This window comes from Rhinolophus hipposideros (assembly GCF_964194185.1).
Source record: "Rhinolophus hipposideros genome assembly, chromosome: X".
Classification (NCBI taxonomy): Eukaryota; Metazoa; Chordata; class Mammalia; order Chiroptera; family Rhinolophidae; genus Rhinolophus; species Rhinolophus hipposideros.
Window position 1 is genome coordinate 9,152,662 of NC_138046.1, and position 27,282 is coordinate 9,179,943.

General features: G+C 40.9%; 1 protein-coding gene across 2 annotated transcripts in view; it reads left to right on the forward strand.

Annotated features, from left to right (window-relative positions):
* The window catches only part of CD99L2 (CD99 molecule like 2), an 87,954-nt gene that overhangs the window by 34,769 nt on the left and 25,903 nt on the right, over positions 1–27,282 (forward strand). For both annotated transcript variants that reach the window (XM_081041979.1, XM_081041980.1), the window contains exons 2-5: positions 12,414–12,476; positions 21,523–21,591; positions 22,853–22,936; positions 25,835–25,900. In XM_081041979.1, coding sequence (XP_080898105.1) covers positions 12,414–12,476; positions 21,523–21,591; positions 22,853–22,936; positions 25,835–25,900 — 282 coding nt within the window. The remainder of the gene's footprint in view (positions 1–12,413; positions 12,477–21,522; positions 21,592–22,852; positions 22,937–25,834; positions 25,901–27,282) is intronic.

Sequence of the window (27,282 nt, forward strand, 5' to 3'; positions counted from 1 at the left end):
CTAACTCCCCATCATCCCTCTTCCTCCAGCCCCTGGAAACCACAATTTTACTTTCTGTCTTTATGAATTTGATTACCCTAGGGACCTCACGTAAGTGGAATCATATAGTATTTGTCCTTTTGTGATTGGCTTATTTAATTTAGCATAGTGTCCTCAAGATTTCATCTATGTTATAATAACTTGGTAATATTTTATTTCTTTTTCACATTTTATAAGATTTCCAGACTGGACATACGTTACTTGAAAACAAATTAAAAATGTTACATAACAGTGAGAAGCATAGTACAAGAAGGACCTACACAGAGAGGTAGGAAGGGACCAGGTCAGGCTGAGCCTTGAAGGTCATAGTTGGGCATATGGACTTTATATTTAGTATAGTGAGGAGGTCTTTGAGCAGAAAAACCATGTGCTATGATGTTTATTTAAACAAGAAAAGAGGTGTCTCCCTGCCTACAGTTTGGCAAATGGGTTGTGGTGGGGAGAAGATGAAGGACCAGGTGGATGGCTCTTGTGGTTGTCCCAGCAAGAGATGATGGTTGCAGTGGAGATGTGGATAAGTGGGTGGACCAAGGGCATGTTGTGGAGGTAGAATTGATAGTGCTCCATAGTGTGGCTATGGAGTATGGGAGAGATGTCCAGGATGATTGATGTTCAGGTTGCTGGCTTGGATAGTGGGGTGGATGGCTGTGTAATTCAGTAAAACAGATGAGAAGCCCAGGAAAGGGTTTAGGTTGGTGGGGTGGGGCACGTGCAGGCATTTGGTTTTGGAAATGCTGAGTGTGAGGTGGTTGTGAGGCATCAACGAGTGATTGGAAGGGGAGGGAGTGGAGGCATCGAGTATAGACAGCCATTTGATAAGTTTGGTTATGAAGAAGAAGAGAGAGAAGGCAGTGTCGGGATGGGGATATACAGTCAAAAAGAAGTTTTTTTAGTTTAAAATGGGAGAGACTTGAGTATGTTTAAAAATAGATGGGATAATACTTCCCAAATTGATCTACAGATTTAAGGCGATTCCAGCTGCCTCTTTTGCAGAAATTGACAAGCTGATCCTAAAATTCATATGGAAATTCATGGGAACCCAGAATAGCCAAACAGTTTTGAAAAACAAGAATAAAGTTGGTGGACTCACATTCCCTTATTTCAAAACTTATTACAACACAGCAGAGTTCAAGACTGGTTGTTACTGGCACAAGGACAATCATATAAATCAATGGAATAGAATTGAGAATCAGGAAATCAACCCTGACATTTATTGTCAGTCGAATTTTGACAAAAGTGCCAAGAAAATTTAATGGGGGAAAGAACAGTCTTTTCAACAAATAGTTCAGGGACAATTGGATTTCCACATGTCAAAAAAAAAAAAATGAAAATGGACCCCTATCTCACACCATACACAAAGTAACTCAAAATGGATAATAGATTTTAAATGTAAAAACTGAAACTAGAAAACTCTTAGAAGAAAACATTGGAGTAAATCTTTATCACCTTGGTTAGGCAAAGCATTTTTAGATACGGCACCAAAAGCACAACTAATAAAAGAAAAAAAAAGGTAAATTGGACTTCATAATGAACTTTTGTGCTTCAAAAGAAACCATCCAGAAAATGAAAAGACAAACCACACAATGCGTGGGGGCATTTGCAAATCATGTATCTGATAAGAGACGTGTATCCAAATTATATAAGGAACCCTTACAACTCAACAATAGAAAGACAACCCAATTAAAAAGTGGGCAAAGAGTCTGTATAGACATTTCTCTTCACGGGCCTTTTTCTCTATTCTTCTCACTTGCCCTATGGCAAGAGGACTCTTTGGTAAGAGGACTTTCCACATTTTCTAGGCCACCAATTGGGGAAATCTTCCCTGAAAGTGGCTTCTGTTTTCTGGTTGATCTAAAATGTTGTAGTTTGATCCAGACTTAATACTAGGAATAGATGAATTACTAGAAGCACTTCAGAATTGAGGTTTGAGGTCTCTAGGTTCATTGTCTTTCTAACTTGCAGGCACTCACTTGTTATAAAGTTATTTCTCAAAACTTCAGTGCTTAGAGGAGAACATTATGGGTTTTCCTTGGTAGAAGATCTGTTCACTAGTTTAAAGAGTAAGTTGTGTTAGTTTCCTGGACATAGATGGTATTAGGTTTCCATTTGCTAAAAGAGTAGTTAATTTGAGGCAGTGAACTAAGCACTATGATAAGATAAGGCCTTATGGTATGTGGGGGCATGCAGAAAAGATCAAGGCACAGTTCATTTCTTCAGAGTTTTCAGTCAACTGTGAGGTTTACAGGCTTAGACATATCTGATACAATTTGAGTGAAAGATGAAGAATGACCAACATGATAAATTTTACTTGGTGAAAGGGGCAGGTATCAGATGGGCTCCATGGTGGAAGTGCCTCTGAGGATGTTGACGACCTCTACAGGAAAAGAAAGGGGTTTGGTTAGAGACAGCAATGGGAACGGAGATATAAAAGTGCAGAGAATGGTTGGGTTTTAAATGATACGCAAGGAGTTTTGACTTGATTATTCAGGCAATGGAGAGAAATTTATAGTTTTTGAGTAACAAGGATGACCCAACTAGATTTTCAATGTATCACATTTTTTCTGGCCGCAGAATAGAAGAAAGACTCAAGCTGAGGAGGGCAGTTTAGAGGGCTTTTGTTATAACTGAGATGAGAAATTGAGAGTTAACCACAGAAGTGGAGGTGATGTGATGAAAATGAGAAACATTTTGGTGGTAAAATAGATAAAATTTGGTCATGGATGGATCACAAATGAAGGAGAAAGCATCAAGAATAACAGCCATGCTTCTGACTTGGTGCCTAGGTAGGTGGTAATGCATGCACTTGAACTCTGCTATGCAAAAGAAGGAAGCCAGATTGGGAGGATGAGGGAAGCCAGAGGTCAGTTTGGGCACTTTTCTTTGGAGGATTTGTGGAAATTTCCCCTGGGTAACATGACCTGCAGTGTTGGATTTTGGGAGAAAGGTCTGGGTTGGGAACATACAGGTGCTCCCTTGGGATGGCAGCACCTTTCTCCCTTTGCATTGGCCTTGCCCGATGGTAAGGCCACAATCTTGATGAGCTCATTGAGTGTAGACTCAGATTCTACCTCCAAGCCTACTCATGAACATGGATGGGCAAGCCCCTAACTAATGCTGGACCTTGTGACATGATTGCTTTTTTTTTTTTGCCTTTGAAGTTGATTGGGTAAATCAGGCTCTCTGTCTAGGCTGGCTCTTTGAGGGCCCATGATGCAATCCAGGCCCCATCAAAACACATCTGTACTGTATAATGAGCTGTCTTATGATGAGATTCTCCTGTTTTTGTTTACCCAACTTGAAACAACCCCCTCCCCCGCAAAGTCAACCATTTAATGGATTCTCTTTAGTTCTAAAATGAATAGGTTGGACTAGATGATCTCTGAGGTACTCTTCAGCTCAGCTCGGCTCTGATTTGGAAAATTTTTTTCTAGGCAACATCAACCAGAGACAGCTTTCCACCTCACTTAAATTATACAGATACTGTTGTGTTTTTATGTTGGCCACAGAAGAAGGAAATGTCATGTGCATTGATTATTTGTCAAGAGCCTGTGGCATCAGAAGTGTTTTGGGATGGCCTTGTAACATTCTTGTGCCTTGATTTCCCAGGCTGATGTTACATCAGTAGGATCTAAAGGTTCATCAGCACTAGGTGAGTTCAGATCAGAGTGTGGCTTTGTCCTTTTTACATGTACTAAGCTTTTGAACATTTTAATAATTCTATTAATATCAGCTATTTTCTATACATATTTATTGAAGGCTTTCTACTTACTAATAGATCTAGTAAATTCTACTTAATACCAAATACAATAATAATAGCTAATATTTGAGAGATTACTGTGTGTCGGATACTATGCTAATCCCTTCATATATTCTGACCAATTTAGTCCTCAGATTAACCCACTGCAGTGAAGTCTGCTGTTATCTCCATTTTACAGATGAGGAAACTGAGGCACAGAGCTGTCAAGGCTCTTGCCCAAGGTGTGTCTACTATTGACTGGCCGAGCTGGGACCTGCACTCAGGCTGTTTGGCTCCACAGCTGGTCACCAGTACTGAAATCCTCCTGTGTGGTCTTGTAATAGCTTTGGACCAGAGTTGAGAAGCCTCGGGCTCCAGTTTTTGATGTCACACCAGCAGTGTCACGTTCAGCAAGGAACTTAGTATCTTGCGCTACTTCTGAGAAACTGTGGCCCTGATAGCAGTGTGCCTCTTGTCCTAGGGCTCTCATGAGACCCCAAGCCTGCTGGCATATCATGATGGCACTTTTTCTTTTTGTCCACAGTGCCTTTATTTCCATCATGTTATCCACCTTATCCTGTTGGGGGGTTGAGACTAATTTCTCAATGATGAAATTGAGATATGATACCTTCATTTTACGTATGGGGGACAGGGCACTCCTATGAGGCCAAGTGAATGCTCTGTGACCCCCATCAGTGAGTGACAGAACTGTGATGAAACATCATATCTTCTGGCTCCAGGGTGATTTCTCTTTCTGCTACCAAATGATTAGGTGCTGGGGCCTGCAGGTTCCTACCTAATCAGTCATCTTATCACTGAGGGCCCAGGGTACTTACTCCCTTAAAGAGCTGAATGCTAAGGTCAGTACCTAGAGACAACTACTGCGTTTTATTGAGATATAATTCATGTAACACAAAATTCACCATTTTAAAGCCTGCAATTCAGTGGTTCTTTGTATACTCACTAGGTCTTGCGCCCATCACTCCTATCTAACTCTAGAATGTTTCTATCACCCCCAAAACAAACTCTGTACTTATTCGCAGTCACTTTTCATATCCCCAACCCCTGGCACCCACTCCATTTCTCTTCTGCTAAGGAGTTCCCTGTCTCTCAGCTCTGACTTCCGTGGAAAAGGTAAAGCACCTTTGGGATTTCCTCTGAACAGCCATTATAGATATGTACCTTTCTGTGTATAAAGGAAGAATGATCTTGTCCTTTTGGTAAGTGAGGTGTAAATTTGTAAAAAAAAAAAAAAAAAAAAATCCACCTTTAAAATCAAGCTACTTGCCATGTACATAGGACATGTAGATGCTTCCTCTAAATAGGTAAAAATACTTTTAGCCATGGCACCTGCATCTAAATCCTTCTGTCGTTTACCAAGTTTTCCTTTAAATAGCAGGTAACTGGAATGAGGTGTGCCCTGTGAATACTTAAAATCAACTGCCTGGATTGGACACTGCAAATGTGATGATAGTAGTGGCTGTTTTGGTCTGGAAATGCTGATCCCTGGCTTATGGTGAACTCCTTGCTGCCTCTGCATCATGACTAGCTTCCCTGGGAGTGCTTTAAATTTATTCATGAAACTAGTGGGAGCTCAGGTGGCAATAGCTAACTCTATTTAGTAATCAGAATAAGAGGAAAGCCATTTTCATGTTCCCTTGCAATGCTGCAGTGCTTAGCTAACCCAGAGGATATTAATTACTCAGCATGCTCTGAGGTGTAAAAGCATAAATTTATCAAGACGAATGTGTTCAAATCTAGATTGAGGCAACAAGAGGTAATTTAAAACAGGGTGAAAATTCAGGGAAATTGGGGACTAGCATAATTTAGCGTTTTTGGTGGGAAAGCAAGACCAACTTGTTTGTGTTAAGGGAGAGAAATTATTTGCACCAGAGACATTTGTAAAATTGACCATGCATGCCAGTGAGTTTGTTGAAGAGATTTCCCACAAGCGGTGTTCAGGAATGTTTCAATGGCAGACAGGGAATTCCTGCAGCATGGAGGTACGAAGTTATTTTTCCGACTTGCAGGTTTTCCTTTTGTTACCGATGCCCTAATGGCCCCTGCTAGAGGGCAGGGGAAACACATGGCTTTTGTAAGCAGGCCCATCAGGTGAGATTTTTATCATATTAAGGTACAGCATCTTTATTCCATGGCTCATTTCAGATTAAATCAAGCTGTGTCCCTGCCCCGCTATCATCAGTAGGCTCAATCTATTGGGGATGAGTTTAGTCTTATTCTCTGATCCCAAGTGATCAGGGGCTTATGCCACAGTCCTAGTTACTTGGTCATGATTGACCCCTCAGGTCTGAATTTTATTCTGGCCCATCTTCTAGTGGGTCCTCCCTGCATTTAACCATCTCACTGTTGACCAAGTTGGTTTCCTTTTTGATAAATATGAGGTATGATTAAAAGATACGGTAAATGTTTAAATAAAAAAATATTATTACAGTAAAATACACATTGCCATGAATCCGCCTTAAAACACTCCCCCACGCTTCAAACACACTTATCCCATCGTTCTCGCCACTTTCTGAAGCAGTTCTGGAAGTCCTCTTTCGTGAGTGTCTTTACTTCATCCTCCATTATGGCAACACTTTGTGTCACACATAGCTTCTGGCATATGGCAATTTCTGTCAAATAAAAACATTAGTGTGTCCTCATCCACCTTATTCCGCGGATCTGGCACCGTGTGACTTCTGGCTCTTCCCCAAAGTAATGAAAGGAAAACATTTTGAATCAATTCAGGACATTGAGGCAGCCACGACAGTGCAACTAAAGGCACTCACAAAAGAGGACTTCCAGAACTGCCTCAGAATGTGGCAAGAATGATGGGAAAAGTGTGTTCGAAGCGAGGGGGCAGGTATTTGAGGGGGATTAATGGCAACGTGTCTTTTACTGTAATACATTTTTATTTAAACATTCATCGTGTTCTCTGATCACACCTCGTAGTTCCATTCCTTTGGAGTTGTGGTGTAGACGCAGGTGCTAGCCCTGCTGCCAGGCAGATGCGAGGTGTTCTGGCTTTCTTGAACAAACTTAGGTATGACATAGGTGTTTTTAGAAGCTCTATTCAGATAGACAAAGAGAAAATCCTGCGACAACGCATCTATGATTTACCAGTCTCAGGTGTCACTTGCGTTCTTATTCATCCACCGAGAAGGGTCAAGAGTTAAACTTTTGAAAACAAAAGCAGTTTAGGTGAGTATTGATTGATTCATTTAGGATTTGTGCTAAACCCTTTCCAAAAAAAACCTGAAAGCTGCTTATATGTACTAAGGGGAAAAAAAGGCAGACAAGAAACCATCCTTGGAGGGCCGGGGGATAGATACAACTGCACACTTGAGAGGCCCCTATTTCCCTGGCTGAGTTATGACGCTGCCTCTGAAATCTTCAGCAGCTAGGGGACTGGGCTGCCTCTGCAATTGTTTATCCAGCAGTAGGGGGCAGACATGTAGACACAATCTTCTGCAGAGATGAGCTTGCTCTTGGCATGAAACCCAAATGGTTTTGTCACAAAGTGACAAATATCAGATACCATGTACTGGTAATTCAGTGGGAACACATTGGACGTACTCTCGCAGCATGAAGACAAGAGTTTGGACAGTCACTATGAATACCTTTAGGGAGGACCTCCGTGCTGCCAGGCCTGTGTTTGGCGTTGGCATGGAGATGACCAAGTCCTGGTCCCTGCTTCAAGCAGCTCAGGGTCTAGAGCGGCACTGGCCTATGGGGCTTTCTGTGAAGATGGAAGTGTTTCCCTGCTGCTCTGTTAAACACAGTAGCTCTTTGGAGCACTTGGAATGTGGTTAGTGTGACTAAGGCACTGAATTGACAATAGTTGATTGAATTTTCATTCGTTTTAATTTAAACAGCCACATGTGGCTATGGATGACCATGTTGGACAGGGCAGGCCTAGAGGGAGGTCAAACATAAACACCTAACTGGAATAGACAAGCTTTGAGGATGAACTAAGTGGAACGGGTGGGAGAGCAGAGGAGAAAGTGAGTCATTCATCAGATCTAAACAAGGGGCACATCACCTGGAATCTCTCATGGATCAGACATTTCAGTCAAGACTTTGGCAGGTGCTGAGTCCCAGCCAGTGTGTGGTGGAATGTGGAATTGTCCAACAATGGCCTGCTGTGCCTTGTTTTACAGCCCCCATAAAAATGCACCCCTCGCTTTAGAAGCCAGTCACAGTGGATTAGGTTGCCATATGAGGTCAAGTTTATGTTCCCTTCCAAACGGACAAACTCCATTTCAGGACAAACACAGGCTGATGAGGTGTCTGTGGGTAGAACTAGTGATATCCTTACTACTCAAGGACACCCACAAGACCATGTATAACATTTCCGAAGTTCTGCTCTGTGAAAGGATGTTTTCCAACAGGTGTGACCAGCTCACTACGTGCTTTTTCCATTAAAAGAAATTCTTTGTGACCCTCTGCAGTGGAATAAGGTAACTTTGAACACTGCCCCCTCCCCCAGATACACATGGAGTTTGATGAGTCGGCTGCTTTCTAATGTGTGCCTGGTGCCAGAGGGGGAGTCAGTGTTGTTAATGCCGAGGATTGTTGTCTGCCTAAACCCAAACTGAGTTGTTTAGTTACAGATTGCATAGAACAGGTGTGGAATACAACTCTATTTCAGACCATTTGAGCTGTGGTATCTCTCATGAGAATGTGTTTCCATCTTGATTTTTAGCAGCTATGCTTGCCATAAAGACTCTTTACTGGACTTAATAGCTCAGGACATATGAATGGTTTTGTCCACAGATGGTTTAGATCTATTGAACCCAAGGTCAACAAGGGATTAATAAATACTGCAAAATTGTTCTATTGTTCTTACCTCTTTACATGATGATATATAATAACAGAATAGATCAGCAAACAGTGGAATGGCTGAGGCTAAAAACATTACTTGTGCAAGATGTTATTTGGAAGAACCTATTCTTCAAATTCTAGGGTGAGAAAGGCAGGATAGAGTTTTGAAGGAATACCCAGTAGGGTGATTGGCTTATAATTTTGGAGGGGTTGATACAGAACTTTTAAATTATCATCATCATCATCATCATCATCACAAAAGAAAACATATACATTATTAAAAACAAAAAAGGCACAGAAGGATTTAAATTAATGGTAAAATGCTCCTTCTCCCTGACCCCTATTCTCATTCTCTAAACAGCCACTGTTACCAGTTTTCATGTGTAAGCTTCCAGGAAATTATTATGGATTTACTTATAGATACACACACAAATGGAAAAAAATACTTGTCTGCACCTTTCTTTCTTTATTTAATACTATATCTTGGAGACCTTTCCCATGTCAGTATATAGGCTTTTGCCATTCTTTTTTAAAAATAGACTTTATTTTGTATAGCAGTGTTAGGTGTACAGCAATACTGAGCTAAAGGTACAGTTTTCTCATATACCTTCTGCCCCCAGACATGAGCAGTCTCCGTTATTATTGACACTGGCCCCCCCACCGTGGTGCATTACTTATAATTGGTTAACCTATATTGATATGTCATTGTCACCCAAAGTCTGTAGTTTCCATTAGGGTTCACACTTGGGGTTGTTCATTCTATGGTTTTGGACAAATTTATAAGGTTTTTTATAACGTTTCTACCGCTGGAGTATCATACAGCATAGTTTCACCACCCTAAAACTCCTCTGGGCTCCACCTAGACACCCCTCCCCCACGGACCCTGGCAACCACTCATCTTTTTACTGTTTCCATAATTTTGTCTTTCCAGCATGTTATATAGTAGGAACCAAACAGTAGGTCACTTTTACAATTTCTTTCACTTAGTAATAGGCATTGAAGTTTCCTCTATGTCTTTTCATGGCTTGATAGCTCATTTCTTTTTAGCACTGAAGAATATTCTGTTCTGTGGATTACCATAGTTTAGCCATCACCTACTGAAGGATATCTTGGTTGCTTTCAAGTTTTGGAAATGATGAATAAAACTGCTGTAACCATTCACGTGCAGGTTTGTATGTGGACATAAGTTTTCAACACCTTTGTGTAAATAGCAAGGAGTGTGATTGCTGGCTTGTATGGAAATATGCTTACTTTTGTTAGAAACCACCAAACTCTTTTCCAAAGTGGCTGTACCGTTTTGCATTCCCATCAGTAGTGAATGAGATTTCCTTTGGTTCCACATCCTTGTCAGCACTTGGTGCTGTCTGCGTTCCAGATTTTGGCCACTCTCATAGATGTGTAGTGGTATCTTCTTTTAATTTGCATTTCCCCGATGACATATGATGTGGAACATGTTTTTCTATGCTTTTTTGCCATCTGTGTATCTTCTTTGGTGAGGTGTCTGTTAAGGTCTTCCACCCTTTTTTCCTCTTGGTCAGGGGTTGTTTATGTGTATAACTTTAGAAACATTCTGATAAAGAGTATACTAACTCTGACTCAGATGGTTCATATCTTTATTTTTCTTTATCTCCTTTTTTGTAGCCTTATTGATATATAATTGACATACAACATGGTATAAATTTAATGTGATGTAATTGTGTAATTTTACAGTATGATGATTTGATACACGTTTGCACTGTGAAATGATGATAATAAGATTAGTTAATACCTCCGCCAACTCACATAATTACCATTTGTGTGTGTGTGTGTGTGTGTGTTGAGAACATTTAAGATCTACCCTCTTAGAAATTTTCAGGTATATAATACAGTATTGTTAACTATAGTCACCATACTGTACATTAGATCCCCAGAACTTACTTACATTTAGTGAACCAATATTGATATACTGTTAAAAACGAAAGCCATACTCTATTCAGATTTCCTTAGCTTTTATCTGAAGTCCTTTCTCTGTTCCAGGATCCAATCCAAGGTACCGTATGACTTTCCATCACTGTAGCTCCTTAGGCTCTTCAGGCTGTGCCGGTTTCTTAGACTTTCTTTGTTTTTGACCTTGACAGTTTTGAGGCATACTGGTCAGATGTTTTCTGGATGGCACTCCGTTGGAATGTGTCTGATGTTTTTCTCATGATTATACTGGGGTTATGGGTTTTTGAGAGGAAGGCCACACATGTATAGAACCCTTCGCATCGAATCGAGGGTATATACTGACAATGTTACTTATCACTGTTGATGCTAACCTTGATTGCTGGGGCAATGTAGTGGTTCGCAGGTTTATCCACCCTCTCCAACTCTTCACCTTCTCATGCTATAACCTTTGGAAGGAAGTCAAAACTTATGGAGTGGGGAGCTGTGCTTCACCTCCTTGAGGGAGAAATACCTATTTAAATTATTTTGAATTCTTCTCTCCCTTTTATGTATTTGTTCAATTATTCATTTGTGTCAACATGGACTCATTGATATTTATTTTATACTTTGGGTTATTATCCAGTACTACTTTATTTTGTTGCTTACATTGTTCAAACTCTAGCCCTTGGGAACTATTTCAGTTAGTCCTGTGCCCCTTTGACATATACACATCAATGTCAATATTTTAAAAAGTACTTCCTGGCACTATAAAATGCTTCAAGCTCATCTTATATATTTCCTGTGCCTAATCCTAGAATCAGCCATTTCTCCAAGGAGCTATGATTCCTTTTATTGGACAATAGTATTTATAAACCAAGATCTGGGTGCTACGTGTGCTCATTACTACTGGGTTTTTATTGTTTCTAGACCCTCTCAGCTGACAGAGCAAGGGACTATATGTCTGCATACTAACCCATGTATATACACGTCTATAAATATTTCTGTAGGTAACCATATCTGTGTATGTATGTGTGTATATACACACACACCATTTTTGTAAGATTATACGCACACACACAGCGTGTGTGTGTGTCTGTGTGTATGTGTCTGTGTGTATGTATGTATATAGACATGATTCATACTGAGGTCTCCAACTCTAATCCATTGCACATGGATCATTCTAAGAGCCTTCTCTTACCTGTAACCTCCCTCTCCAACAGTGAGAAACCTGGCTTCTACAATCCATGATTCATTTACTTATTTGTTCAATTCCAGTGCACATGCATAGTTGTTTGCTTGAGACTTGGTAATGTGTATACCCCTGTGGGAAACTACATGCCCATCTACAGGGAATGATAGCTATCAAATTCCATCGCGAGAAGGGTTGGGCAGATGGCTCCACTTCTGAGGACAGATTCCCTTATGAAAAGCTTTTCCCCAGAGCCTTTTCAGTGATGTGTAATCAGTCAGAGCTACTAGTCTAGGTGTGGGTGCTGGGGTTGAGGGGAAGGTACTCTGAATGGACAAAATGCAGAGCAGCCTTTATGAGAGCTGAGATGGGGTGAAAGAACTTAGCCCATTGTCAGTGGAGCTTTGGGCTCTGATATTCCCTGTTGCAAAGGTCACGCATACTATGGAGAAAGATTTTTGTAAGATTGTACTTTGTGTTCCATACAGTTGAGCCTTCAGACTTCTAGTGGACTGAAGGATATATTTTGTTTTGTTGGTGGGCATAAATTGTTTGCAGAAGGATATCAACTCTATATCTTTGAGTGACTTCAACTGATTTCCTTTTGTGCTGTTACCTTCAAGATACTGTCTAAAGGGAAATGATCACTACAAGAGAGTATGTCAATATTATTTTGTTTCATGCAAAGATAAATTTAAAAATCTTGTTTTTAATTTTTAGGATCCGGGGACTCTGATGATCTCTATCTGGGGGATGCATTGAAAGAAACTACCTCAGTAAAGCGTGAGTAGTAAATTAAATATTAAAAGTAAATGAGAGGATTAATATGCCCCACCCACTCGGAATATATACTCAAGGAAAACAGCAGGTGGCCTGTATTTCACCTGATCAGATAAAATACGGTTATTGTGAACTGCATTATAGAAAAGACTATCCAAATGTTTAAAATCATTTGTTACCTTGGTGGACAATACCAGTGTGTTATAACTGATACAGCATTTTCTCCCGCTCAAGTCATAGCCCGTACTGGTGTAACATGCCAGCAGAGGCTTCCAACAACTGTCTTTCCTTTGCTCAGAAAGGGATACTTTGAGGTGAATAAGGGATTGGTTTCCCTTTTTAGATTTTTTAAATAATGGCTTTCCTTAAAATGATGTCTATATGTAATCTCTACATGTAATGCTAAGCTTTGTCATTGGTTTCTCTTTAAACTTTTTGGAAAAAAAATCATTAAAAAAAAGTATGACTGCTTTGAAAGTAAAGCTGAGATTTCCCTTGTTCCTCCCCCATCCTACTAACATCCACTCGCATCCCAAGAAGGAACTGCTGATTAGTTTTCTGTGCTGTTATATGCATCTGTAAACATAGTGTGGTGGGGGTTTTGTTTTATATAACATGTATAGGGCTTTCTCATTTAGTTATGTGTGTATTATTTCACAAGTTTTTGTTTTTCATGTTTAATATGTATGAAGGATCTGAGTGAATATATCTGTATTAGTTTCCCAGGGCTGCTGTAACAAAATACCACAAACTGGGTGGCTTAAAACCACAAAAATTCATTCTCTTACAGTTCTGAGGGCCAGATTTCCCAAATCAAGGTATCGGCAGGACTGCGCTCCCACTGAAGGCCTGAGGGGAGGGAGGGTCTTGCCTCTTGCAGCTTCTGGTGGTCCCGGCAGTCCTTTGCGTTTCTTAGCTGGCCTCTGTAACACTTCACTTGCCTCCATCTTCACATGGCCTTCTCTTTTGTGTGTGTTTGTCTTTTCCTCTTCTAAGGGCACTTTTTTTTTTTTTGAATTTAGAACCCACCTGAATAATCCTGAGTGGTTTCAAGATCCTTAATTACATCTATAAAGACCCTTTCTCCAAATAAAGTCACATTCACGGATTCTGGGAATTCGGAATTGGCTATCTCAGACCTGTGCTTCATGGAGCTGACATTCCAGTGGTGTGGTTTAGCCCAGCGCCGATGATGCTATTTCCTTATTGAAAGACATGTGGTTTGTTTCCGTTTTGCAATTAAAAATAGGGCTTCAGTGCACAATCCTTGCACAATCCATTGTCCTTTGTGCCCAAGTACAATGAAACTATGAGGCAAAAGGGTTTGTGTATTTTATATTTTAATAGATGCTGTGAAATTATTTCCAAAATGAATGTACCATTATATACTCCTACAATGCTGTTCTAAGAGTACGTTTTATGCCAGACCCATACCACCACCAGATTTTATCAATCAAAAACATTTTATAAATACGATGGGCAACATATCTTATTGCTTATTTTACATTTCCCTTATTATACTAAGATGGAGCACCACTTCATATATTTATTGGCTATTTGCATTTTCTTCTTTGGTGAATTGTCAGTTCATATTCTTTCTCTATTTTTCTTCTTTTTCTTTTTTATGGCTTTATGGGATCCCTTTGTATATTCTGGATTGAGAAAGGCAGGAGCTTTGGAGCCAGACTTCCTTTGTCTGAACACTGCCTCTGCCACTAATAACTATCATGTTAGTTGAGTCACCTGACTTCTCCTCAGTTTCCTCATCTGTTACATGAGGCTAATAATAAGCCCTACCTCCTAGGATGATTGTAAGGATTAGGGGAGCAGGCCCATGTGAAGCACTCAGCACAGGACTTGATACAAGGTGAGTGCTCAGTAAACGTTAGGTCATTATTGTTCTTTATTTTTTTTAAGATTTTATTGGGGGAAGGGGAACAAGAATTTATTGGGGAACAGTGTGTACTTCCAGGACTTTTTTCCAAGTCAAGTTGTTGTCCTTTCAGTCTTAGTTGTGGGGGGCACAGCTCAGCTCCAGGTCCAGTTGCCGTTTCTAGTTGCAGGGGATGCAGCCCACCATCCCTTGCGGGAGTCGAACCAGCAACCTTGTGGTTGAGAGGACGTGCTCCAACCAACTGAGCCATCCGGGAGCTCAGCGGCAGCCCAGCTCAAGGTGCCGTGTTCAATCTTAGTTGCAGGGGGCGCTGCCCACCATCCCTTGCGGGAGTCGAGGAATCGAACTGGCAACCTTGTGGTTGAGAGGACACACTCCAACCAACTGAGCCATCCGGGAGCTCAGCTGCAGCTCAGCTCAAGGTGCCGTGTTCCATCTTAGTTGCAGGGGGCACAGCCCGATATCCCATGTGGGAGTCAAACTGGCAACCTTGTGGTTGAGAGCCCACTGGCCCATGTGGGAATGAACCTGCAGCCTTCGGAGTTAGGAGCACGGAGCTCCAACCACCTGAGCCACCGGGCTGGCCCGGTCATTGTTGTTCGTGAACTGGTCTGATTGGCAGGACTGGTTCTCTAGTGTAGAAGTCAAACATACATGAGGAATGATCACTTATTTAAATTGATCAACAGACTAAATGCGATTCCTGTCAAAATCTCAGCTGGAATTTTGCAGAAATGGACTAACTGATCCTAAAATTCATATGGAAATTCAAGGGACCCAGAACAACCCAAAAACTCTTGCAAAAGAAGTAAAAGAGGACTCACACTTTTCAATGTCATGCCAGAACTTGCTACAAATCTGCAGTAATCAAGATGATGTGGTACTGGTATAAAGATTGGTATGGAGCTCAGTGGGATAGAATTGAGAGGCTATAAATAAACCCTTGTATCTATGGCCAGTTGACTTTTGACAAAGGTGCCAAGACCATTTGACGGGGGGGGGGGGGAGGAATAGTCTCTTTAATAAATGATGATGGCACAACTGGATAGCCACATGCAAAAGAATGAAGTTGGACCTGTGCCTTGTACCTTTTACAAAAACTGATTCAAAATGGATCATATACCTAAAACTATAAATCTCTTAGAAGTTCATTTTTGTGTATGATGTGAGACAAGGTCTTAGGGTCTTTGCTGAGCACGCACACAGTCCTATACAGCAGGTGGCCTTTTAGATTGCTAGGGAAACAAATACACTTAATTTATTAGCAGTGATGGTTTTAATGAAATCGTTTCACATCTCCAAAAATAAACATGACCACAAGCCAAACAAAACAAATTTTTAAAGTAAAAACAGACCCCCAGTGAGTAACTTTGTTAATTTCCTGATGGAGGACTTTAACTATTTACACGTACGTCACCTTTTCAGTCAGGTGCTTGATCATCTGATCTTATTTATCAACACCCATCAGGCAGTGTGTCTGGGACCCATAGGACTACCAGCACATGGTGTCTTTGGTTGAATGACATCCTTCAAGACCATATTACCCGATCATCCTTGTTTTTCTATTTCAGCATACATTTCATGCAACTGAAGTTTCAAACAGATAGGCCTGTCCATCTCTCCTTGGCTCATTTATTTTTCTGGTAGAGAATGTTCTTTGTATATTGAACATTTCTTGTTTAGAGAATCCCTGAACCACCTGGGTCAGGGTATTGTAAATGACCTTCATTCATCCATTCAACAATATTTATTGAGTGCCTTCTTGCTGCCACACTATTCCAGGTGCTGGGCATACCATGTGGACTAAGTCACTGAATTCGTGAAGTCGTTTTCTCTGGAAGGACACGGATAGTATGTAAAATGATTTCAGATATTAATGAGTACTCTGGAGAAACTACAACACGGTGATGGGGCAGGGGAAGCCCAAGGATATGGGAAGGGGCGACCACTTGAGATAAAGTGATAAAGTCCTCTGTGATGAAAGGCGACATGCAAGGGAAAGACCTTTCAAGGCTAAGAGATTAGGTATAAGAGCCCTGTGGCAGAAAAGAACTGGGTTGGCTCTAGGGCCTGCAAGGTGGCCTGTGTGGCTAGAAGTGTGGAGAATGTTGGAGACAAGACGAGTTGGCAGGGGCTGGATCATATAGGGTCTCATAATGTGTGGTGACACTTGATTCTAAGTGCAAGAGGAAGCTCCTAGAGTATTTTTAAAAACAGCTTTATTGAGATGTAATTCACATACCATAGAACTGAGTCATTTATACAATTCAGTGCTCGTTAGTATATTCACAAGATTGTGGAGCCATCATTACAGTGAATTTTAGAACATTTCTGTCACCTCAGAAAGAAACACTGTCATTTACTTATCAATCCCTCATCCCCTGATTCTTCCTGTCCCCCCAGCCCCTGGCACCCACTGATCTTATTGTCTCTGTGGATTTCCCTATTCTGGTCATTTCCTATCAATGGCGGCAGAATATGTGCACTTTGTTTGGCTTCTTTCACTTAGCATAATATTTTCAAGGTTTATCCATGTTGTTCTCAGAATTTTGCTCCTCCCTCTCTCCTTTCACTCTCTCCTTCCCTCTGTCTCTCCATGTCTTTTCTCTTCTACTCCCCACCTCCGTCTTCTCCTTTTACTCTATGTGTAATCATCTCACAGGGGAACACACTTCTGATCTTGCCAAATGAAGCTTCTCGCTAGTGTCCCCATTTTCTCGGAATGCCATAGGTGCTATCATTAAGCCACACCCCAGGGAACCTGACTAGTTCTATTTACTGTTTTGTTGAAGCACATATTATAAAGAATCAACAATGTTGTGAAGATTATGTGGGGTGCCATATGGGCACTGGACTTATTAGGGAGACCACTTCATGAACTGTATAGGTGCCTGACCACTGTGCTGTCCACCTGAAGCTGAAGTTGAATAATATTGAATGTCAACTATAATTAATTACATATATATATATATAGTGCCAAAAAATATGTACACATTTTAAGATAGGAAGAAACTATTAAAACTGTAAGACTCAATACATACCGATAACAAAAGATGAATACAAGTCCCGTGTGACTTCTGCAATGACAAGAGGTGCTCAAAGTGGTTACCATCAGCGTCCGGACACTTCTGATGACGGTGAATTACTGCTTGAGCAACAGTGACCAAAGTGTCCACTGGAGTCAATGGGATTGTAACAACTATATGTGATGTCAGAGTGGTAATAGATTGGGGGGGGGTTATCACTTTGTGAGGGGTGTAAATGTGTCATATTGCTCTGTATACCTGAAACTAATAAAAATAAATAAATAAATCCAAAAAATACAGCATCACTCCTGGTAGGAGTGCCATATTGCTGGCAGAGTGTGCTGAGCAGCAAGGAATCCTAAAGTTTGTCATTTTGAGAAAGGCTTTACAGAAATAGGTTTCTTTATTTTAGGAGCTCACTGCTTTGCTAAAGTTGAGCTACTATTCTAATTCCTTGATAAGGAGCTAGACTTTCCTCATCTCAATTATGGATGATGATAAATCCCATTTAAAGGCTAATGAAAAGAAAATTTGTAGTTAATAGTATCTTAAAAAGTGAACAAATGGAAGGTGAGGGGATTAGAAAGCACAATCGGTAGCCACAATATTGCCACAAGGCTATGAAAGATAGTTTGGGGAATATAATCAATAATGTTGTAAAGATTTTGTAGGGTGTCAGATGGGCACTTGTCTTATTAAGGAGACCACTTCAGGGACGGTGTGGATGCCTGACCACTGCACTATACACCTGAAGCTGGAGCTTAATAATATTAAATGTCAACTATAATTTAATATATATGTGGTCACAGGATGTGGAGTACAGCATAGGGAATAGAGTCAATGGAACTGTAACAACTATATACACGATGTCAGAGGGGTAGTAGATTGGGGGAGGGGATTTATGACTTTGTGAGGGGCATAAATGTCTAACTATTGCATTGTTTTGTACACCTGAAACTAATAAAAAAATCAATTATAAAATAATATTTGAGAAAAAAGTGGACTATAAAATTGTGTATATAATATTATATTTTGCTAAGGAACTGTATACGTATACTCATATACATGGAAAATTGACCATAAATTCATATTCTGAATGTTTTTTGAAAAGTGCACAAATCGGGGGGGAGGAGGGTCCACACAGTGTGAGGGATATAAATGATAAATGTCTAAGTACTACTTTGTCTTGTGCACCTGAAACTAATATAAATAAATAAATAAATAAATAAATAAATAAATAAAAGTGCACAAATCCAAGCTCATGGCCTACATCATCGCAGGTTCAGGTTCTGCCAGAGCGACTGCTTCCACATGCCTGGAAGGAGTGTCCTCTCTTGAAATGGCGCCTGCAGATCTGCAGCAAAACCAGACTTTGGAAACTGCGTAGTAGGGCAGAACTCCCGAAAGCTATAATGATCAAGACGGTGGTACTGGCATAAGTATAGGCCTGTAGGTCAATCAAACAGAATTGAGAGTGTGAAAGGAAACCCTTGCATCTATGGTCAGTAGAGTTTTTTTAGGCTGGAAAAACAAATATTTTTTTACACAAGAGCTGTTTGAGTCATATTTTAAGTCAGATTTTAAGTTAATATTATTATGTAAGTAGCAATTGCTCTTCTGAAAGTTGCTCAAATACTGGCTTCAGTAACGTAATTTCTCTTGCCTACCTATACACATCACCATAATATAGGTATACATAGAGGGCCTCATTTGGACAGGTAAACTCTCCTTCTTCATTTTATAGCTACAAAGTCAAATGAAAATTATAGACATAAAATCATCTCTAGACTGATGACCTGGATTAAAGAAATATATATAATGACGAAAGGTTATCACGTGTGGTTTTCTTGCCAGAAAATCCGTCCACTGGTGTGGTCTTCATATTGAGGTGTGCATTAGGTGTACCCAAAGCCTTACCAAAGAGTAAGTAAACACAATCGTTCCAAGGGAAAGACTTTCCATATTTGCAACTTCCATATATGTATACTTTTTACTAAAATTGAATTGTGGTGGAATGCACATGCAGTTGTGGTGATGGTCTCCTTTCCCACCCCTTCCTCTTTGTAAAAAAAAATGTACTGAAGTGAAATTCACATAAAGTACAATTAGCCATTTTAAAGTGAACAATTCAGTAGAATTTTAAGACATTCATAATGTTGTGCAGCTGTCGCCTCTATCTAGTTCCAAAACATCTCCCTCACTAAAGTAAAATCCCTTTTCCATTAAGCAGTTAGTTCTTCGTCAGTTCCCCCTCCCCCTAGCCCTAGACAATCACCAGTATACTTTCTGTATCAATTGATTTATTTATTCTGGATATTTCATGTAAACAGTATCAGAATGTGACCTTTTGTCTCTGGTTTCTTTCACATAGCATAAGGTTTTGGAAGTACATCTATGTGTACCGGTAGCATGGATCAGTGCTTCATTCCTTTTTATGCTCATTGTATGGATAGACATTGTATGGCTGTGCTTCAAAGATGGGTGGGTTGGGGTCTCTAGGAATCACTTGGGCGGGGGCAGATGAAAGGTGGTATCTAGTGTGATGGATACTCAGATGTGGCATCTTCCTGCATGCGGGGGCGGGCTCAACAAAGAAACAGTGGCTTCCGCCAGCTTCTCCGTTTGGGAAAAAGCTGGCCCTCCAGCCTTTGCACTGAAGTCAGGCAAGTCAGTTCTTCCCTGTATGTCCCTGGCACATTTTGAGTCGCCGCCCAAGTGCTGGAGCTCAGAGTGACTGAGTCCTTCAGTGAGTAAATCCATACGTGGTCAAATTAAGAGGAGCTCCTGGGACCCCAGCAACCCTCTGTCTCACTCAGCCACAAACTCCTCTGGTTTTCACAAGCAGAAGTTGGAGAGTCTCTCCTCGGCACTGAAATCTGGGCCGGGGAGCCTGGTATGGGGCTGGGACCCCTTGCTGCTCCAGGGGTTACCTCCACAGCTGAGATATTTCTCCTGATTTTTAATGGAGAGTGGGACCAGCCTGTTTCATGTCTCTGCCCGTTCTACCAGTTTTGAGGTCTCTTCTTCTGTATGTCCGTAGTTGTAGGGCTTTGGTTCAGCTAGACTTCAGGTGATTTTCAGTGACGATTGTTCTGTAGTTCAGTAGTAGTTGATGTGGTCCTGAGAGGAGGTGAGCACAGCATTCACTTACTCTCCCAGCTTGACCAGAAATCTATTCCAATTTGTATTTTTTAATCTCTTCACCTTCTTCAGCCAGCTCCTAACTCCCCTCCCCTCTCGCAACAATTAGTTTCTTCTTTGTATCTATGAATCTGTTTCTGTTTTATTTGTACCCCAGCTCTCTTAGGTTGCCATTTGCATACTATAGCTGTATCAATTCTTTTATTTTCAATTAATTTCTATTTTTAGTTTTTCTCTGAGTAGTCAATAGTTATTAAGTGATTGCTGTGTATTAATTGCAACCTGTTTCAACTCTGCCTTCCCCATTACTTAAATTTTCTTTCCTTCTAATACCTCCAATTGTAGTAACACGTATAGCATAGTCTTCATGTTTTAAAAAAACAAACTGTTGGAAAACTTGTGCACGCCGTTCCATGTAATTGATGTGGAAGAAGGATGATTTTAAAGGAATAAGGTTGAGCCCACAGACTGAATAGTTAGTGTAGTTACCACACTGATATAAAATATTTTCTTGGTATTATAATCACTTTCAGTTTATAAGACACTCCCATTCTCTACTGGGAGCATAACCTCCATCCATCCATGGACAGTAGTGTCTATGGTTATGCTGCCGGTTTGACAGTGGTGAAAACCAAGGCTTGAAGCTCCTAAGGGTCATTCTTAGGCTCTGGAACTCACTGAACCATGTGGTCATCTCCAGCAGATCTGGGCTGAAGTCCCAGCTCCAGTAATCACCTGGGCACACGTAGGACCACATCCACTTTACCACCCACCCTCTGAAGAAACGTGAGCAGAACTCATCTCATTTAAACCTTCTTCCTACACCTCTTTGTCATCCTTCTCTAAGTGATTCTTCAGAGGCCTTAGAGGGGCCTCAGGGACCAACACAAGGGTACCCTACTCATAATGTGACTTCCCTGAGCCATGAAGTGGCCGCTTTATTTTGTTACTAAACATGCTCCCCTTATTGTCCCCCTTCCCCTTTTAGAGAGATGGGACCGTGTCACCACCACAACCAAGAAGCCAGGAACGACCAGAGCTCCGGCAAAGCCTGCAGGTAATACACTGCTCTGAGGAGGACAATGAGGAAAGACCCATGGAGCTCCCTCTGGGGTAGTAGAGTGTCCAGTTGAGCTACCCACAGTTTTAAGCCCTGTGTTGGCAATGCCAGCCAAGACATTTACCAGAACACTGGGTTTAACTTAATAGAGTATGTAGCTGGCCAATCACTGTGACTTCTGTGGTTTTTTCTTTTTTTTTTTTTTAAGTCCTGCTTGAGAAAATTTTCGGAGAAACATGCATTTGGATTTTCTCCCGTTTCAACCATTTCACATTCAAAAATCAGGGAAGATGTCATTGTTTAGGTGTTATGAAACCCATCAAACATTTCTTTAGACAGAAGGAGCATTTTGGAATGGCATTTATTTTTCAGTGTCATCTTTCAGTGAAGGATTTTGGAACTCAATGCTTCTTTGCGCCTCTTTCTGGAGTTGTTTTAACCTTTGTCCCGATGGTCCATTTTACTATGCGGACATCTTCACTGATGGAAATAAAAACTTAGCCTTGGGGTAGGGGATGAACTCACTGCTCCCATCTGGCAACTTGTTTCTAGTATTTAGGAGCATGCTACCTTGTTTCCCTGAAAACAAGACCTAGCCGGACCATCAGCTCTAATGCGTCTTTTGGAGCAAAAACTAATATAAGACCCGGTCTTATGTTAGATAAGACCTGGTCTTATATTTTAGTCTTATATTTTAGACCGGGTCTTATATTAATTTTTGCTCCAAATGACGCATTAGAGCTGATGGTCCAGCTAGGTCTTATTTTCAGGGAAACAGGGTACCATGCTCCTTGAAGAGGAGCTACCTTTCCTCTGAAGAGACAGTCTTGACCCCAGAGAGAGTTACTATTGCTTTCTGATTTGCCCTCGTGTCTTCACACTTGTACCCTCAAAGGGCTTTGTGTGTGTGTGACCACGCAGCCTCCCTCTTGATTGTCCAGGTTCTGGACTCTCTGCAGCTGGCTTTGAATCTTGGGTTAGTATCTATAATCAGTGAGTATACTGTGGTCTGGCTGCTGGCCTAAGCCAAATATATATATATAGGAGTGTACATTAATTCAAAATTGGTAATATACTGCAAAGGCAGAAAACAGTAACTTGCTGCATCCAATTTAAGTTTTTTTGTTATTTGTTTTGCCTTAACCCATTGATTGCACTGACAAACTGGGCTCATGGATGTTGTTGCTTTGCTTTTTTGGGATCTTGTATCCAAGTGCACTACCTGTAGTTGAACCATTTGACTTTCTCTTTTATGAAGCAAATGATTTTGACTTGGCTGATGCCTTGGATGATCAAAATGATCGAGATGGTGGCTACAGGAAACCGAATACTGGAGGAGGAGGTAAGTTGTAGCTGTTTTGAAAGCACAGGCCACCTCTGTGGCTCCCTGGTTGGGTTGTAGCTCATTAACTACAACAGAGCCACTCCTGGCCTGGCAGAGCTGGGGACATCCAACACACAGGAGAACCTAAAACAGTCATTCTCTTGCGAAAAAAATTTAAAAAAAATAAAAAAATAATAAAACAGTCATTCTCAAACTTTTTTGTCTCAGGGTTCTCCCAAATTATTGAGGATCTCAAGGGTTTTGAGCTGTGTGGGTCACATCTATCAAAACTTTCATCTTTGAACTTAAAACTGAAAAAAATAAGATTTATTAAATAAAAATGAACAATAAACGCATGCATGTTAACATAATAGCATATTTTTATGAGAAATGACTGCTTGGGAAAAGAAAAACAGAGTTTAGGGAGAAGCTGTTTTTGTATATTTTTGCAAATTTCTACGCTATGTTAGTGGAAGAGCTAGATAGACTCTGACATCTGCTTCTGGATTCAGGTGTTGTGACGTGTGTTAATGGTTGAAGTCTATCAAGGAAGTCTGGCCCCATATAGATATGCAGCTGGGAAAGGAAGGAACATTTTAATGGACTTTTCTGGTCATTGTGAACATTATTTGATAAGACACTAAAAGCTCAATCGGTGGTTGTTTAATTGCAGGTTAAGTGCAGTGTGGAATGTGAAACTGTATCAATGAAATTTCCATACTTGATTTCATTAAACCCTATAGGACTCTATTGCACTTTTTTTGAAAAGAAATTATCTTTATTTTAAGGAACATATACAGCAAAACAGAGCTGTAAGGTGGTACAGGTGGAAGATATGGAAAAACTTTAACAAACTGCCCAAATATGGCTTCCTGCTTTGGAAGCAAATGATTTGTTTCTTCCCTCAGCTGCCTTTCCTGATTCAAGGAAGCCTGCTCCTTGCAGTGCTAGGCGCAGGGAGCCCCATTTTCCAATGTTCTTTTCCTGGGAGTTTGGGAAAGGTTGTCTAGTTGTCAGGGTTTCAAGGTATAGAAGATAGTATGGAGAAGGGAAAGATAATACAGTCTTTTGTTCCAATGTCATCCCCAACCCCTTCTCTCAGTATTTATTGAGGTCAAAGAGTCAAACCCCATTGAATTGGGGCAACTTAGGCAGCAGTATGGTGTAGAAGCTGGCTAGGAATTAGGTGCTTCAGAAGCACTTTCAATGGAACTTTTACCCATTCGTGATTTTGTATATCGTACATTTGTCATTTGGAAAAATATTGGTGCCCCGAGGTCTTTTGAACTTTCAAATAATGCCCCATTTCATTATGCAGTACCCAAAATTCACATTTGTTAATATTACCACCCCTCTCATGAGAAAGAGTCTTTAAGTATTCAGAAGCTGTTAAGCTCACAGCGGTAGTTATAGACTTTTTTAAATTCTAATTTTTGTTTGAAATCTTAGCCATGACAACAAATACTGCCAGTGGTTTTAAGTGACAGCCTGATTTCATTCATTTTTCAGAGAGAACATCAGTGAAATATTCAAGCTGCCACAACCATAGTTTGCTCATCATTCATTTTTTTCCAGTATAGGTGGTCTTACATGACAAGTAATAGCTCATACAACTCAGAACTGAAACAGTCACACAGATGCTCTTTTGAATCAACTGTAATACTTTGGAGTGCAACAGAAATGCTTTAAGCATACTTTTGTTTCATAACACAGAATAGTAAAAGGTGTGTACTCAATAGTTGAATTTCAATGAAATTAATTACTCTTTTTCGTTTTGTTAGTTTTTTATTGCTGCATAACAAATGATCCCAAACTTAGTGAGTTAAGACAACACACATTCATTATCTCACAGTTTCCTTTGGTGGGGAGTTCAGGAAGAGCTAAGCTGAGTTACCCGTTCAGGTTCTCATGCAGCTGCAATCAAGGTGTCGACAAGGTCTGGGGTCTCATCTGGGGTTGGGTTCTCTACCAAGGTTACGTAGTTGTTGGCAGAGTACATTCCTTGCAGTTGTGGAACTAATGGCTGTTTGCGTCTCCAAGAGCAGCAGGAAAGAGATGGGGAGGGTGGGAAACAAAAACTAAAGGTTGCTTCTAGGGTCTGAGCTCAGGGAAGGTCTCAACCCTTTTTTTTTTTAATTGGGGAAGGGGAACAGGATTTTATTGGGAAACAATGTGTACTTCCAGGACTTTTTTCCAAGCAAAGTTGTTATCCTTTCAATCTTAGTTGTGGAGGGCACAGCTGAGCTCCAGGTCCAGTTGCCATTGCTAGTTGCAGGGGGCGCTGCCCACCATCCCTTGCGGGAGTCGAGGAATCGAACTGGCAATCTTGTGGTTGAGAGGATGCGCTCCAACCAACTGAGCCATCTGGGAGCTCAGTAGCAGCTCAGCTCAAGGTGCCGTGTTCAATCTTAGTTGCAGGGGCCAGAGCCCACCATCCCTTGCAGGACTCGAGGAGTTGAACTGGCAACCCTGTGGTTGAGAGCCCACTGGCCCATGTGGGAATTGAACCCTCAGCCTTCGGAGTTAGGAGCACAGAGCTCCAACCGCCTGAGCCACTGGCTGGCCCTCAAACCTATTTTAAGTCAGGCCCATCCAAAACAATCTCCCAAATGGGTTTGGTAACTTAATTACAAGTGCAAAATCCCTTCACCTTTGTCATGCAATATAACCTAATCATGGGAGTAATACCCATCCTATTCGTGGTCCTGCTCACACTCAAAGTAATGGATATTATACAGGGTGTGTACAATAGTGGGAGGGGATCTTGGGGCCGTTTAGAATTTTGCCTACCATTCATCAAGGACACTCTTAAGTGGCAGTTATTTTCTAGGGGTGTCGGGCAACATTAACTAACACAAGTTTCTTGTCACTGAAAACTGTTTTTTTGGCATTGAAATGCATTTTTTTTCCCTCCAGGTTTTTCAGACAAGGATCTCGAAGACGTACTAGGGGGTGGTGGCTACAAACCTGACAAGGGTAGAGGTAGGAGCATTGATCTGTCCAAACACCTTATTGTCATTAAAAATGTACACCTGAAATCTATGTAATTTCACTAACAATTGTCACCCCAATAAATTTAAAAAAATGTGATTATGTGGCCAATAGTTTGATCCATTGTTAGCCTCTGGGAAATAAGAGGAGGTTACCACCCATCCCTGCTTATAACTTGGGATTCACTTGGAATGATGTGGGCTGTATAGCTCAAGGGGGGGTGTTTATAATCCAATTTGGAAAATCCACACATTTCCTCTGATGTTCCTTAAGCCAGGATGCTGTGGGGGTTAATGTCTCCATACTAGGAGAAGCCATTTGCCAAGACAGCACCAATTACAGTGACTGAGGGTCAAGGGACTCATTGGGAACAGCTCCCCACCTGGGGAGGCGGTCACCCTTGCGATGGGAGAAGCAAGACTCGTTATGACAAGCATTTTTTAAAGAGACCCATCACAAGTCAGACATCTTTTAAAATATCCTTTTATTTTCACATAGTTTAAGACCCACAGGAAGTTGTAAAAATTGTTCAGGAGTATTCCTGTGTACCTGTCACCTAGTTTCCCGGGATAATGATATCTTACATAACCACAGTACATTGTCAAAACCGGGAAGCTGATATTGGTACAATACTGTTATTAAGTCAAGTACAGACCTTATTTAAATTTCATGAGATTTTGCCTGCACTCGAGTGTGTGTGTGTTCACATAGGTCTGCCAAATTTTATCACGTGTAGATTTGAGTAACCATGAGCACAATTGGGTAGCAGAATGCAGAACTGTTCCATCACAAGGGAACTGTCTCATGCTGGCCTTTCATAGTCACCTCCTCCTCTAAGGCCATATATTTTTAGTTTCCCAAATGCCAAAGATATAAACCTTTTATCATAATATACAAGGTCAGACAATTAAGTTTGCGAACTCATCCTAGAAAAAATGCTACATACCTCACTGCTGAATATCACTATGGTCACCTTTGAGGTACTCCCTTTAGGAGGATATGCACTGATGCCAGCACCTAGTCCACCCTTCAAAGCAATTTTGGAACTCTTTTTCTGGAATGGCCATCAGAGCTGTCGTCGTATTACCCTTGATGGCCTGAATGTCATAAAAAATGTGTTCCTTTCAATATTTCCTCTATCTTTGGGTAAAGCAAGAAGTCATTGGGGGTCAGATGAGGTGAATAGGGAGAGGGTTCCAATACATTTATTTGTTCACTGGCTACAAACTCCCTCACAAACAGTGCCATGTGAGCTGGTGCATTGTCGTGACGCAAGAGCCATGAATTATTAATGACACGTTAAGGTCGTCTCACTTTTTCACGCAGCCTTTTCAGCACTTCCAAATAGTAAACTTGGTTACCTGTTTGTTCAG